Below are 15,150 nucleotides of genomic sequence, written 5' to 3' on the forward strand. Positions count from 1 at the left end.
TTTTTTTCCCTAGTTGCTTTTCTATTCTTTAATTCATTTACTTCTGTTCCAGTCTTTATTTCTTTCTTGCAGCTTGCTATGGGTTTATTTTGCTCTTTTTGATGCAGGACAGGGCAAATTCTCCCAAATGGTCCTGCACCGAGAGAAAAGCGTTCGTGACTGAGAGCAGGAAAGATTTCAAGGGCACGCTAGAGTTAGAGTCAAAAGGAAAGTTTATTAGAGAAGGGATAACACTCCATAAACAGCATGGTCTCCTCTCAGAGACAAAGAATGAGAGAGCCTAAGAGAGACTCAGAGGGACAGAGACAATAGAGGGACAGATTAAAAACAAGTGAGAGGGACCGAGAAAAAGGCACTGAGAGCTCAGGACAGAGAAGAAGACACTTTAAAGAGACCCCGCGTGTTTGGAGAATTTAATTTATATATCATTCTTAGTTTCTGTGAATTACAGCTTAAAGACTTTATTTACCCATTTTCTTTTGATGATATGGGCATACAGTGTGAAAGGATAAGAGTATATAGCAAGAAAGGAATGGATATATAGCAAGAAAGGCTTACTAGCAATTCCAAGCCTTTGATCCATAGGTTCCCCATGGTTTTAGCCTTAGGGAATGAATGTGTTTATTTTGTGTAGGCTGAGACTTGAAGACTCTGTTTTCCTGTTTTCCCTTTACCCATTTATGGTATGGGTAAATGGTTTGTTAGTAATCCCAGCAGAAATCTTTTGTTCTGCAGGTTTCCTGTGGTCTGGCAGTTGAGCTAATCAGTACACTTCAGTCTCTGAATATAGCTTGCTTTAATTTTTAGTTCTCTTGCCTCCTCCCTACATTTTTTTCCCCTCTAGTTTATTAAAGTAGAAGAAGTTAAAGTTGTTGATATGAGATCTTCTTAATGTTACTTATTGGTCGGAGGTTATGCTTTAAGTTCCCATAGCCAGTTATATTTTTATCCTTAACCATTGGATGTGTGAGGGTCTTGGATGCTGTTATCATAGTTCAGGGAGTTGAACCAGGGTCTCGTAGCTTGGAATTTCTCCTGTATTTGCTCCTCAGAGGGTACAGCTTTGGGCATTCATAATCTTTTTGACTGCTAGGGAAGAATGTGATTTTACTTCCTGGGTATTGCTTATGGATCAGAGTAGCTTATTGTTCATTCTGTGTTTATTAAGAGGTTGTGTATAAGTCTTTTGTGCCAGAGGTGCTTCTGCTGTGTGTTGATGTATCAATTTAGGGAATGCTTCAAGTCTGTTCCACATTCTTCTCGGCCTAGCACCGGTGCATATCCTTATTGACCTCCAGAGATGACTGATTCCAAGTAGCCTCTTTTGACTATCTCTTTCCTTGGTTCTCTGTATTAAAATTCTGTGTCTTGTCTTTTTGCTTTTGTCTCAGACCTACCAACCTTCTCTTAATTGCTCTCCAAAGAGATCTCCATTTTTTTAGACAATGCCCAAAGGCATGGAGTTCTCCCTAGTGTGTTACAAATAGTCGGTCTCTTTTGGTGAGCAAAAGAGACCTGCCTTTCTTTCTGGACAGGAAGAACCTCTGTTCCCCTGTGAGTGAAAATTTACTTTTCCTAGAGTAACCTCCACCCCTTTATGAGTAGGTACGGGAAGAGAGGCAATGGCAGTACTTGGTCTTCACATCTTGCCTCTTCCAGCATGGGAGCTCTGCCTTATGAGCAGTTGAAGGAGAATGAGGCTCACAGAACCCAACCTGCTCTATCTGGAGTAAAGCTCTGACTTACTAGTGGGGATTGGTTGGCAAAAGGGGACGCAATCCTCTGTGCCCAGCTGGAATACATCTTTTGCCAAATGGGACACAGCCTGTCCCTCCTGGGGTGAAACTTGTCTGGAATAGATTGTCAGGTAAAGATTCCCAAACATGGAAGTAGGACGGCAGGGTAAGGGAGCAGCAGTAGGCCTTTGCTAAAATGCCATAAACTCTTGCTGTTCTTACTGAGATTTGTTTCTTCATTTGCTGATTGCCCTTAAAACAATTTCCAGTTGCTTTTATTAACTAGTTAAATCATTTACCAGTTAAACTTTTGCTTTTCTGAGATCTTCGGAGCTCCTTACTCTGCCATCGCAGAAGTCCTGCTTCCCCCTGTCCCCCGTATTATTTTCTACACTTTGCTTATGGACCGCTTATTGAAATTGCTGTGGTATATAGAGAAGGTGAATAAAATAGAGGCTTCCAACTATAGTGGGCACATCATAGTGTAAAAGGATAGACTCAAAAGTAATGATTGAGCATATACTGATGTCTTCTGTCTTTTGATTGTATACCTTATCACTAAAGAATTCTAAGCAAGCATAATCATTACTACCATTTTGCTATGTATTTTAATATATTTTAAAACATAAACCAAAATAAATATTTAAAAACATAAATATTATGCCTATGATAATTTTTATCAGATTCAAATTCTTAGAGATATTCTTTTGGTTAATGTAGAGATTATATAATGCCTTAACTCATGAATACAAATACTTAATATTCTTTTATTATCTTGTGATTTATAAAGTGCTTTTTTCTGTGTATTTTATATATTTTTCTCATTTAATCATCAGTGCTATAAGATAGATAATAGTATTTTGTAAATTTTGGGAAATTTACAAAATTTACATTAGGAAAATCGAAGTCTAGCGTGATTAAAGAATTTGCCCAGTGTCTCATAATTAGTAACCATGGGAGCCACTTTCAAACGTAGATTCTTCTGTGAAGTCTATGTTCTTTCCAACCACCTATTCTCTGTTAATTCTTAAAGTTTGCTTCATTTCAGTTTACTGGCACTGTATAGTGTTATAGGTACAAAGACAAAATATAAGGTCTGTCTAAATGAGTTTGAGAAGAGCAAGAAGAACAATATATACAATATGCTACAGAATGATACATGGAGTAAGTGTTATTTTTACTATGAACAGAAGTGTAGTATAGAGGAAAGTAATAAATTACCCAGAGGGCCAGCAAAGGAATTACATAGAGGTGATACTGTTCTAGGGTTTTGAAGATTAAAATAGGGGCTATTTAGATAAATAGCACAGAGTAGGTGTGTATCAAGATCAAAGCACAGGATGTTTGAAAGGCTTGGTGTGGAGTTAAACAGCATGGTTTGTGTAGTGGTATTTTGAAATTTCTGGTATATGAAGTATGGGAGTATGGAGATAGTAATGGGAGGTGAGGGTAGGGAAGTAGAAATGGGTTCATAAGTGATTGTTTGGGTCAAGGTCACCTCCCTATATGAAAAGAACTTTATGTTGTTATTTTTTAATTAAATGAAACCCCACGTTATAGAAATTACACACACACACACACACACACACACACACACACACACACACAATGCAAAGTTATAGCTAGTGTATACAGTAGTCCCTCTTTATGCGCAAGGGGATATGTTCCAAGACCCCCAGTGGATGCCTAAAACCACAGATACTACTGAACCCTCTATATACTATACTATTTTGTTTTGTTTTGTTTTGTTTTTGTTTGTTTGTTTGTTTTTATACGTGCCTTTCACTTAAAGGAAGCACTTTACTGCTTCTCTTTGGCATATCCAAATTGCCAGCATCGCTACCCTTGCGCTTTGGGGCCATTATTAAGTAAAATAAGGGTTACTTGAACACAAACACTTTGATACTGTGACAGTAGATCAAATAACTGAGACAGCTACTAAGTGACTAACAACAGACAGGTAGCCTATACAACATAGGTATGCTGAACAAAGTGATGATTCACATCCTGGGTGGGACACGGAGTAAGATTGCACAAGATTTCATCACTTTATACAGAACAGCATGCAACTTAAAACTTAAGAATTGTTTATTTCTGGAATTTTCCATTTAATATTTTAAGACCACAGTTAAACCTGAGTAACTAAAACTGCAGAAAGTAAAACCATGGATAAGGGGGAGACTACTGTACGTGTTCAAGTTTATAAACTATAACTCTCCCCTCCCCGCTCTTTTCCTTTGTTACCTTCTTTACTATGTGAGAATCAACTGATAGCACGGAATTTTATTCACTGAGATAAAGAGGTTGCCTAAGTAAGCCCAATTTTATGTCTTCCTTAAAACTTTATGTTGGTTTCTATTAGAGTGTTCTATTCATCGTCTAGATGAAACTTTTACTGATGAAATGCTGACATTTTCAGTGGAGTGTGATGTGACCTAGACTATATAGGTATTGCAAAATTCTTGAGGTGGGTGAATTATCAAGACCTCTTCATAAATTGTAAATGTTACAGCAAATAAGATGATAATTATCATCTGCTTGAAAATATGAATCTAGGAGTTTATTTTGAATATCAATTACCAACTTTGTTTTTATGTTATTTTAATATTTTGTAAAACTAAAATATTACACACATATTGTAAAAAAAAAAATGAAATAACACAGGACAATATTTTGCCCCCCTTAAACTCCCAAATTTCTCTTCATAGAAGTCAATTTCTTATATGCATATATGAGCACATATATCATATGTTAATGTGATAACACACACATATTATTTTGGAACATGTTCATCCTCTTTCCTAACAGTATAGCAGTACGCCTTTTTATATCTATGTGCATGGACCCTGCAACCATTTTACCCTATTATTAACATATTAGTATAGTACATTTATTACAATTAATGAATCAATAATGATACATTATTGTTAACTAAAGTCCATAGTTTATTCAGATTTTCTTAGGTTTTACCCAGTGTCTTTTCCATGGTCCCATTTAGGCTACTACGTTATTATGTTATTATGTCTCTTTGGCTAATCTTGGTTGTGGCAATTTCTCAGACTTTCCTTATTTTCGATGATCTTGTCAGTTTTGAGGAGTGCTAGGTAGATATTTTGTAGGATGCCTCACTTTTAGAATTTGTCTGATATTTATATGTAATAAACTGAGGCTATAATATATTATTTGGAAAAAATACCAGAGTGCCATTTTTATCACATCAAGGGTACATACTGTCAACATGATTTGTGACTGTTATTAATCTGGATCATGTGGCTGAATTAGTATTTTTTAGTTTTCTTCATTGTTAAGTTATTCTTCCCCACCCCGCCAACCCCCCGCCACCTTTCCATGCTGCATCCTTTGGAAGGAAGTCACTATGCACAGCCCATACTTATGAAGGAGAGAGATATGCTCCTTCTTAAGGGCAGAGTGACTACATAAATTATTTGGATTTCTTTTGCATGAGAGATTGCCACTTCTCCCTCATTTATAAATCTGTTTAATTATGTATATTAGTGTGAACTCATGTATTTTTTTATACTTTGGGTTATAATCTAATACTTTAATCAAATTGTTACAGCTTTGGCCATTGGGAGCTCTTTTCAGTTAGCATCTGTGCCCCTGTGATGTTCCCCCCATTAATGTGGGCTTTTTGTTTTGTTTTTGAGTATGTCTTTACTTTCTGGAATGTAGATTATTTTTCATTTCTTGCTATTCACAAATCTTCAGCCATCATTTTGTGTGCCATGTGCACGTACATACATACATACATACATATATACACACAATTGTTTTCATAGACTCAGTTCCTAGAAATGGCATTGCTCAGTAGAATGGGTGTCTGTATGTCTTCACTTTGGAATGACTGTATTAGCCCACTGACTTCCCAAAAGATGGCAAGAGTTTGGTCTTTAACCAGAAGAAGTGTGTAATGGTGCATAGTGGACCATGACCTTGTTCCAATACTTAGTTTTCTCAGATTGAATTTTCCAATTTCATAGGTGAAAATTGTTATTTTTAGGATGTGGTTCCATAGTGTAGTGGTTAGCACGTCTGCTTTACACGCAGAAAGTCCTGGGTTCGCGCCCCAGTGGAGCCACGGTCCATGATCTACGGCCATGCCACCCTGAACAAGCCCGATGTCTGATCTCGGAAGCTAAGCAGGGCCAGGCCTGGTTAGTACTTGAATGGGAGACTGCCTAGAAAGACCAGGAGCTGTAGGCATAAAAAAAATAAAAATTGTTATTTTTTTATATTTCTTTAATTATAAATGAAATCGAGCATCTTTGTACATTTTTGTTGGCCATTTGTATGACCATCTGTTGTTCATGCCCCTTTCCATTTTTTCTGTTGGGATGTTAGTCTTTTTTTTATTGACTTCAAGAGCTATTTGTATTTTAAACAAAAATAAATGAGCTCTTTGTCATATATAAGCAACATTTTTTTTTGTCAAGTTGTCATTTAAAAAAAATTTTTTTTAAATAGTATAAAAGTTTACATTTTTATGTAATCAAATTGGCATTATTTTCCTTAATAGCTTACAGATATTTTGTCCTTCAAGATTTGCAAACACACATTTTCTTCTGGTACATTTATATATATATATATATACACACACACATATATATATATATATATATATATATATATATATATATATGTGTGTGTGTATATATATATATATATGTATATATATATATATATATTTATCTTTGGTAAATTTGGTATTTATTTTGTTTGAAGGTATGAGATAAAGATGAAACTTGGTATAATCACTGTTATATGCTAGGTGCTTACCTTCCTTTCCCCATTCCCTCCCCCAATCTTCAAGCTAAAGGATATTTTTTAGTATTATTCCTGTCTCTGGCCAGCTTGGCACACACATCAGAGAAAAGTCATTTATTTTGAAGTGATTTTTTTGTTTTTCGCTGGTCCAAGTTCCTTAATTCTGAGGAGAACCCTGGATTACCATAGTACTTTGTTGGGTGTCTTATTACTGAGTTCTCTGATATGCTGCTTTGTATCACATCAAATTTTTAGAATTATAACATGATTCTATTTCAGACTGTAGCCTCAAGCAGTTTTGTTTCCTTGAGCTCAAAAATCATGTGGGGATAAAGCATCATAGTAGTATCTGTTTTTCAAATGTAGGATAGAGTTATTCCAACTGTTGTTAGGTTGTTGTTAAGTGTGATCAATATTTTGTCATTTAAATTTCTTACTCAGTGAATGGTTCATAAAGGAGTGATTATCAGCAGTTAGAGAGTAGTTTATTGTTAAAAGTGATAATTAGGAAAATGAACCATTGAGAGAAATACTCCCTAAATTGTACATCATGTAATTTTTTGAAGATTTCTGAATAAGATATATATTTGTATGTTACAGTTTCCTTTTAAAGGATTTGTAATAGTGACTCCTTAGCAAATTTATTGGAAGCCTAGTACTCGTTCTTTGAAATTAATACTTTCTCATTATATTACTAGACTGTTGTCAGTATGTCTATTTAAATTATACTTTTATGTGTTGTATTTTTATATTTGGCTTTTAAAATCAACAGCTAATCTTGAGTATAATGAGACACCTCCAGTGTCTCACTCAGAAAATGAAGACAGTCAAAATGACAGCTTTCAAATGTCAAAGAAACATCTACACATACCTACAAAACAGATAGACCTATGTTTCTAAAGAATATTGCAAGTTTTTGATGATTAATGGAGTAAATAAACAGTTTATTTGAGCAAAAATATAGGCTTATGTTAATCTGCAATATAATTTGAACCCTCGTATTTCTCATAGTAAATTGGAACATTCAACCTATAGCAGACGTGGTTTCATTAACCCTTCTTTGATGTGGTTTGCTTTGTTAATATTATGAATAAAATACACTGCCTGAAAATGGCTATCATCAGTGTGTCAAATGAAGCCTGATGTACAAAGTGGAGTGGAATTATTTCTACTGTAATCTAATACCACATTGTTTTTCAATAACTGCACCTCAACATTGACTCCTTTTGAGTTCTTTTCAGTTGCACCTATCATTTATTTTTCAGGTGAATTACTGTCAAGACTTTCATTCTACATACTAACTTGATATTTTGATTTTAATCATATGGTTTTATATTTATCTTTGTTAAATTTTATATTGTAGATTTGGCTTAGCATTCCAGACTATTATAATTCTTTAATTTTTTTTGTTCTTTCATTTTAAGCCATTCTTCCCAGGTTTATATCAATCTCAGGTAGTTGTGTTGAAGTTGGAAATTACAAACTGGGTACCAAATCCAACCTCTGATGTGTTTTGTTTGGCTAGCACATTCTGTTAATATTTTTTTCAATTAGAATGCTTTTAGTTTACTTTCTGTACTATCTGACTTACTAACTACTGCCCCTTACTGCATTACATTGTGGCTTCACACATTTTCGTTTGTTGCTTAACCATTGAAGGCATTTACATTTGCAACCCCTAATAAATGAAATCATTTATGAAAACAGTAATTGGGACAAATGAAGGACAGAACTAATAGTCCTACAACTAGAAACTTTCCTTGACCTTGGCATTCATTTTTTAATCTTTTTTTTCTTCACTTTTGTTATGCTTGTTTAGCAAATGAATTAAATTGTAATACAGTATTAAACACATCTCCAGGTCATTCATAAACATATCATGATTAACTTTGTCATGATTTATTAAAATCAAGAAACCTTGTAATCAAATAATAGTTTATAAAAAAGTGTCGCTTTGACATCCGTGTTAATGACCTAACACCTGAGACTCACCATTCCTTGAATTCTACTTAACACAGCAATTCCTTTGACACCAGTTTAGCATTCTATTTGTTTAGTCTCATTATTGGACCTCACTTTCACTTGGAACTGATCATTGTCTAAATCTTGATCTCTAAAATTTTAAGATAAGTCTTCAGCATTATTCTTGCTACCCTCGGTTTTACATATGACCTCATCTCTTTACCAAAAATAGGGTCATCAAGGATACACTCATTTTACTTACAATTCTCCCTAACACCTAATCACTTATTTTAGATGTACCGGAAGGAAAAAAAAAGTATTATCCATTCCTTTCTAAAGATGGTAATAGTTAAAATTTGAGTATTATGTGCCAGGTAATGTGCTTAAAAACTTTATATGTGTTATTTCTTATAATCTTATGATAGTCTTTTAAAGTAGATACCATTATTAGCACTGTTTTACAGGAAACTGAGACTTAGAGAGGTTAAGTAACTGCTCATGGTCATATAACTAGTAGTAGCAGAGTTAGGACTTTTTTGTAGTTTTGTGTGACTCATGTTAACCTTGTCTCTTAATACTACACTGCATAACTTCTCTGTGTTCTTGTTCCCCTCTTCTTGTGATGTTCTTGAACCTTACTTTATCAGCTATTCTTTTTTTACAGCTTTATTCTATCCTTATCCATTCAGCCTACAAATAATTTTGGGTCTCTCTTAGCCACTAAAGATACTAACAAAAAGCACATCAACAATTTTTCTTTGTGCTTTCCTTCAAGATGCCAGCTCCTAGCTCTCCTTATTTTCAACACTACGGATTTTGTAAGAACTAATTATCTGCCTCCTGTTTCTCACCTGCCATTTCATGAACTGTGATATATTAGATCAACGAATTTTCAGTCCTTATCCTTCTTGCCATTGAAATTCAGCTTTGGATCTCTTGATGCTAGTCTTTTCCTTGCTTTTTTATGCCTCTTAGTTCTTTTTCTTAGTCTTTGCTAAGTTATTTCTAATGCTATTTGCTGTGTTTTTCAGGATTCCATACTCACTTTTCCCACTCTCTTATTGTACATACTCTTCTGTAGGTGAGTGAGTCTGTTCTCATAGTTTCAGCTATTGCTTAAATCTCTAGCTGTACTCTACTCTTATTTTCCGAGTTTTGACTTAACGTGTATTTCCAACCACCTATGGAACATAGCCACTTAAAATGTTCTGTGATTCATTAAATAAAAGTTTAACAAATTTTTTCCCTCATACCATTTTGTTCTTTATGTTTTCTTTGTCTTGTTACTAGCCTAGTTGACAAAGTTTAGAGATTGTAAAATTAATCCCAACTTCTTTGTTTCTCAGGATCTCTGTTACTCTCATATTTAACTTGCCAGTATTCCTGTTCCCACCCACCTCCCCTTTTTAAAAGTCCTTATTGCCTATGCCCTCGCCTAGGCGTTGGATTCTTGTAGGTTTCCAGGTATTCAGTTTTCATTCTCACCTTCCCAACTTTCTCCCTCTCCATACCCACTTTTCAGAGTACTATTTGAGTTAAAACAGACCTGTCGGGCTATCACCTTAATTTTTAAATATTATCCATTGCTTATAAACTTAAATTTATTCAGCAAATATTTGCAGAGTACCTATTTTGAGCTAGGAACTATTCTCAGTGGGGATAGAGCAATGAACAAAACAGATAAAAATCTTTTATGGAGTTCAGTCTAGTCAGGGAAAGCAAACAATAAAAAGTAAATTATGTGGTTAAAAGTGGTATCATGTGAAAAGATTAAGTGGAGAAGGTAGATGGAAGTGTGGGGTGGAGGAATTGGGTTGCAATTGTAAATGGTGTGATTTAGGGAAAGTGAAACTTGAGCAAAGATTCGAAGGAATTGAAGCAAGTGAGCAATGTGTATAGCTGGGATTAGAACATTCGTTAGACTGTAAAAGGGTAAAGGAAGAAAAAGCAGGGAAACCATTTAGGAGTATAGTGCTATAATTTAGGTTAGAGGTGATAGTGACTCAGATCAGAGTTGTAGCAGTGAAGGTGGTAAGATGTAGTTGGATGCTGGATAAATTTTAAAGGCGACACCATTAGTATTACACACACACACACACACACACACACACACACACACACACACACACACATGCAGAATGTGTGTATATGTGTGAGGGAGAGAGGGGAGTGGGATATTAATGATTATTCTAAGATTTTTAGTTTGGGCAATATCAAGTAAACAATTGAATATACTAGTCTGGAGTTAAAGGCAGAGGTCCAGAATATGTATGAATTTGGGGGTCATCAGTATATAGTAATTGAGCTGTTAAACTGGTTAAGATGATCAAGGGAGTGAGCTCACATAAAAAACAGTTCTGATGACTGAACCTTGGGATCCTCCATTTACTTAAGAAATAAAGGAGAATAGAAGAAACCAGAAACAAAGAGCAAGATGTTGTCTTTAAGCCAGGATGAAAACCAGAAGAGCAAAGTTTTCTATAATAGGGGTCCCCAACCCCCTGGCCACAGACCAGTACTGGTCTGTTAGGAGCCGGGCTGTATAGCAGGAGGTGAGTGGCAGACCAGCCAGTGAAGCTTCATCTATATTTGCAGCCACTCCCCAGCGCTAGCATTACCACCTCAGCTCCTCCTCAGATCATCAGGCATTGGATTCTCATAGGAGCACCAGCCCCTGGTGCCAAAAAGGTTGAGGACCACTATTCTCTAACCCAAGTGAAGCAGGTATTTCAAAGAAGGGAACATGATCAACTATGTCAAATGGTAGTACTAAGCAAAGTAGAAGGGAGAGGTTAAGATGATGACTCAAAATTGGCATTAGATGCAGCAGCAAGGGAGGTTACTGATTTTGGTGAACAATTCTGTGGAGTAGTGGTGGTGAAATTCTGCTAGAGTAAGCTTTAAAGAGAGTAAGATGAGACAGGTATTGGGAAAAGTCTGTTTAGACACCTCCTTTCAGGAATTTTACTCTACAGGAGACCAAAAATATTGTGATAATTAGTGTAGTTAGAGAGTTTTTTAATGATAGGAGAAATAACAGCAAGTTTGTTTACTGATTATAATGCTCCTGCAGAGAACAAGTGATGGAGAAAGAAAATTACTGAAACAATGATTGTGAATAGGAAAAACAATAATATCTTTTTATTATTGTTTTTACAAATAGCAGTTTGCCTTAGAGAGGCGCTTAATCAGCTTTTTCTCTAGAAAACTGAAGGAAGAGTGTATGGGGATAGATGCTGGAAGGTGGGTACATGCATTGGTGCAACCATGATCATCAGATGAGGGTGAGAATGGGAGAAGAGTTATTGGAGATTGAAGAGAAGGAGAGAAGAAATCAAGTAGTTTGGAAAAGTGGATAGACTAGGCAAATGTAGTATGTTTGCTAGGCTCCTTGAATTTCTGGAAGATGAATTTAATGTGAATTTAGGTTTGCAGCCATATACATCTCTTGAGTACAGGAATGAAATGGGTAGAAAGCTGGGCTTAACCAGGCTTGTGGTTTATCAAACAAGTATGACATAGGAGAACGGTATCTGCTGGAGCAGACTCGACAGTCTTTGTCATAAAGAGTCGTATAGTAAATATTTTTGGTTTTGCAGGCTTTATGGTCTCTGTCACAACTATTCAAATCTGTCATTGTAGCCCAAAAGTAGCCATAGACCATATTTAAGTGAATGAGCGAGCATCACTGTGTTCCTGTAAAACTTTATAAAAACAGGCAGCATGCCTTTGCTTTATTTTACCGATCCCCCATGTTAGAGAGTGAGGGTAATGATAGATTATGGAATTTAAGCTGAATATGGAGAGCAAAGAGGAGAGAACATGAAAGAGTGAGGGATAGTGAAAAGATAGTAGGGTCAATGGTGTGCTGTCTTATTAAACTGTTTTCTGAGCTCTGCTATACTCTTTGACCCCACATCTTGAATATGGTTTTCTCTCTGCCTGAAATGTTCCTTTCATACTCAGTTTAGGTGTCATCTCTTTTATACCTGCACCCTTACTTCCTCTGCAGTGGCTACTGACATATAGAAAATGCTCAATAAATGCTGAAAATTGAAAAATTACACATGTAGGTAAGATGATTTCAAACGAGAAGATTGTGAAAGCTTGTTTACCTGAAGATTTTCCCACTCAGTAGCCAATTCTAGTCTTGAACACAGTGATTCTCAACTTTGTTTTCTGCTTCAGTTTACTTATCTGATATTGTTCACATGTTCAGGATAAGGTTAGCGCTTTGTTCCTCTTTCCTACTTGGTACTTAGTTGGAATTCCCTTCTTTCTCTCCAATGATCTTGGATTGGTGTCTTTATGCTGCTGAGAATGGATGTTTAAACATGTGACCTGCAATAAACTTGTGAGTATGGTAACTTGCTGCCTTATAAGTTATTCTTTTTCTTTCAGTTAATTATAGAAGACAGGTGGTGGTTCTACTAAGTATAGACTATTAGATAACTACAGTCTTTGGTAAAGGTGAGAAAAATTTTGAAGAATATCTAGTCCAACTTTTACATATAGCTGAAGAAACTGAAGCCTAGAGAGATGCACACATCAGTTAGAAGCAGAGGTAGGGCTAAAAATGCACATTTTTAGCTCACAATTCAATACTCACTTTACTACCATGACACCTTTCCTGATAGGATATGAGGGCATTGATTCTCAAACTAGAAAATATGAAATTTTGTGACAGGTAATATCTTTTAAAATCATATAACCTAAATCATAGTTTAAATATGACTAGGAATCTTAATGGTATTGAAATGACTATGTGTTTACAATGAAATTATTAGTAAAAAGGTGTGGTAGATTGTTTTATTGTTATAGTTATAGTCTGAATTAATGTTGTATAATTAAAATTGAACACATGAATCTTTTTTTAAAATCTGAATATGTGAATGTATAGAGCATTCTTATTTGAGTATTTAAAAACTGGTTTCTAATCTTCTTTTTTTTCCCTTTATTTGTTTTTAATAAACTTTTCAGAAAGATGAGGTCTATCTTAATCTGGTGCTGGATTATGTCCCGGAAACAGTATACAGAGTCGCCAGACACTATAGTCGAGCCAAACAGACGCTCCCTGTGATCTATGTCAAGGTATGTAAAAATGGACCAATTTCCTATTTTGGAAAGTACTTATCATGAGCCAGGGAGAGGGTTCGGTGTGTTTTAACTATATTATCAAATCTATTACTGAGGGGAAAAAGCTATACAGTAGGTATTGATTGCTAGAGCTTCATTAAATTCTTACACAGTTTTAAAGAGTAAAGCCTTTACTTTTTAAACTTTCATGACTCAGGTATTAAAGATACTTGTCACCTTTCTGACAAGTGAATTTTTCCATGGACAATTATGGACTTTAATTTTGCTAGCCATGGCACCTTTTAATTTAATTTCTGATACTTTTATTTGCCACAGACTGAAATAAGAGCAAACATAGCAAATAAAATTATAAAATATAGTTATAAGTATTATTAAAGTTTTATTGCCATTTATATGTATATTATATCTGTAGCTGAAGTTTAAACTTTTGATAATTTTGTATATGCATAGACTATCAAGGTGTTATTTAATTTTTGGTACCTAATATCAATGTCATCTTGTTTATTTGATAGAACTCATGACAGAGTGGCTGGGAATTTATCCAGCATAATTGTGATTAAGTATCGGTGACTATATTTCCAGTATGTCTTATACATATTTTTAAAATTTATTTGTTAGAATCAGGATCCAAGTAAGGTTCATACATTGCAATTGGTTGATGTGCTTCTACTGTTTCTTTTAATCTGTAGCACCGCTCTCGCTCTCCTGCTTGCTCTCTTTAATTTAGTTGCTAAAGAAAGAAACTGGGTCATTTGATGTATAATTTTTTTGGTTTGGATTTTGCTGATTGGATTGCTGTACCATAGTGCAGCATATTACTGTCCTGTATTTCCTGTAGTAGAGGTGATTAGGTGAATTTTTGTAGGAATCATGACTGCTTCATATATAGTGTTGAGTGTAAGGAAGAACATAATGTCTTTCTTTTTGTGATACTTATAGACATTGATGATAATTGCTTAAATCCATTAATTCATCAAAGATTACAAAATGTTGATATTTTAATGTTATTATTCCTTCTTAAATTATGTTACAATAGTTCCATAAACAGAAACTTTCCCATGTCAACTATTTGATTACCCTGGACTACCGTTTATATTAGAAAGACAGGTTATATATTTGATTATTTTCCTATGTTTACCAAAATTTATAATAGTTGGTTCCATAGCATCCTCTAAAGGTGACCAGTGAGGTATTTGTTGTTGTTGTTGTTGTTGTTGTGTGTTTGTTTAAAAGCTTCTTGCATGAGTCTTACTAATCTTTGATAGCATCTTTGCTTTCTAGCATGACAGTATTCTAGGTTTATCTTATACATTTCTTTCTTAGACTTGGAATGAGCCTTTTCTTCAAGGAGAGCTTATTCTTTTAGTGGGAACTGGTATTTAGAGACCAGTGTCAGGATATTAATAGTACTAATTACCACAGTGTTGGTTATTGTTTTTAGGTCATTTTAGTGGACAGAACTAGGAAATGTGTGGATAACTTTTTCAAACTTAAAATGCATCTTTTTTCATTCCAAAAATAAATACAGTATGAGTTCATATTAATATTTCTAATTAAATATTGGGGGGGG

The 15,150-nt window shown here is 34.9% G+C and overlaps 1 protein-coding gene across 4 annotated transcripts in view; it reads left to right on the top strand.

Moving 5' to 3' along the window:
* The window catches only part of GSK3B (glycogen synthase kinase 3 beta), a 182,991-nt gene that overhangs the window by 95,083 nt on the left and 72,758 nt on the right, over nucleotides 1-15,150 (top strand). For all 4 annotated transcript variants that reach the window (XM_011373937.2, XM_011374016.2, XM_011374098.2 and 1 more), the window contains one exon: nucleotides 13,464-13,574. In XM_011373937.2, the coding sequence (XP_011372239.1) occupies nucleotides 13,464-13,574 (111 nt within the window). The remainder of the gene's footprint in view (nucleotides 1-13,463; nucleotides 13,575-15,150) is intronic.

Source organism: Pteropus vampyrus, unplaced genomic scaffold, assembly GCF_000151845.1.
Source record: "Pteropus vampyrus isolate Shadow unplaced genomic scaffold, Pvam_2.0 Scaffold1, whole genome shotgun sequence".
NCBI classification, from domain to species: domain Eukaryota; kingdom Metazoa; phylum Chordata; class Mammalia; order Chiroptera; family Pteropodidae; genus Pteropus; species Pteropus vampyrus.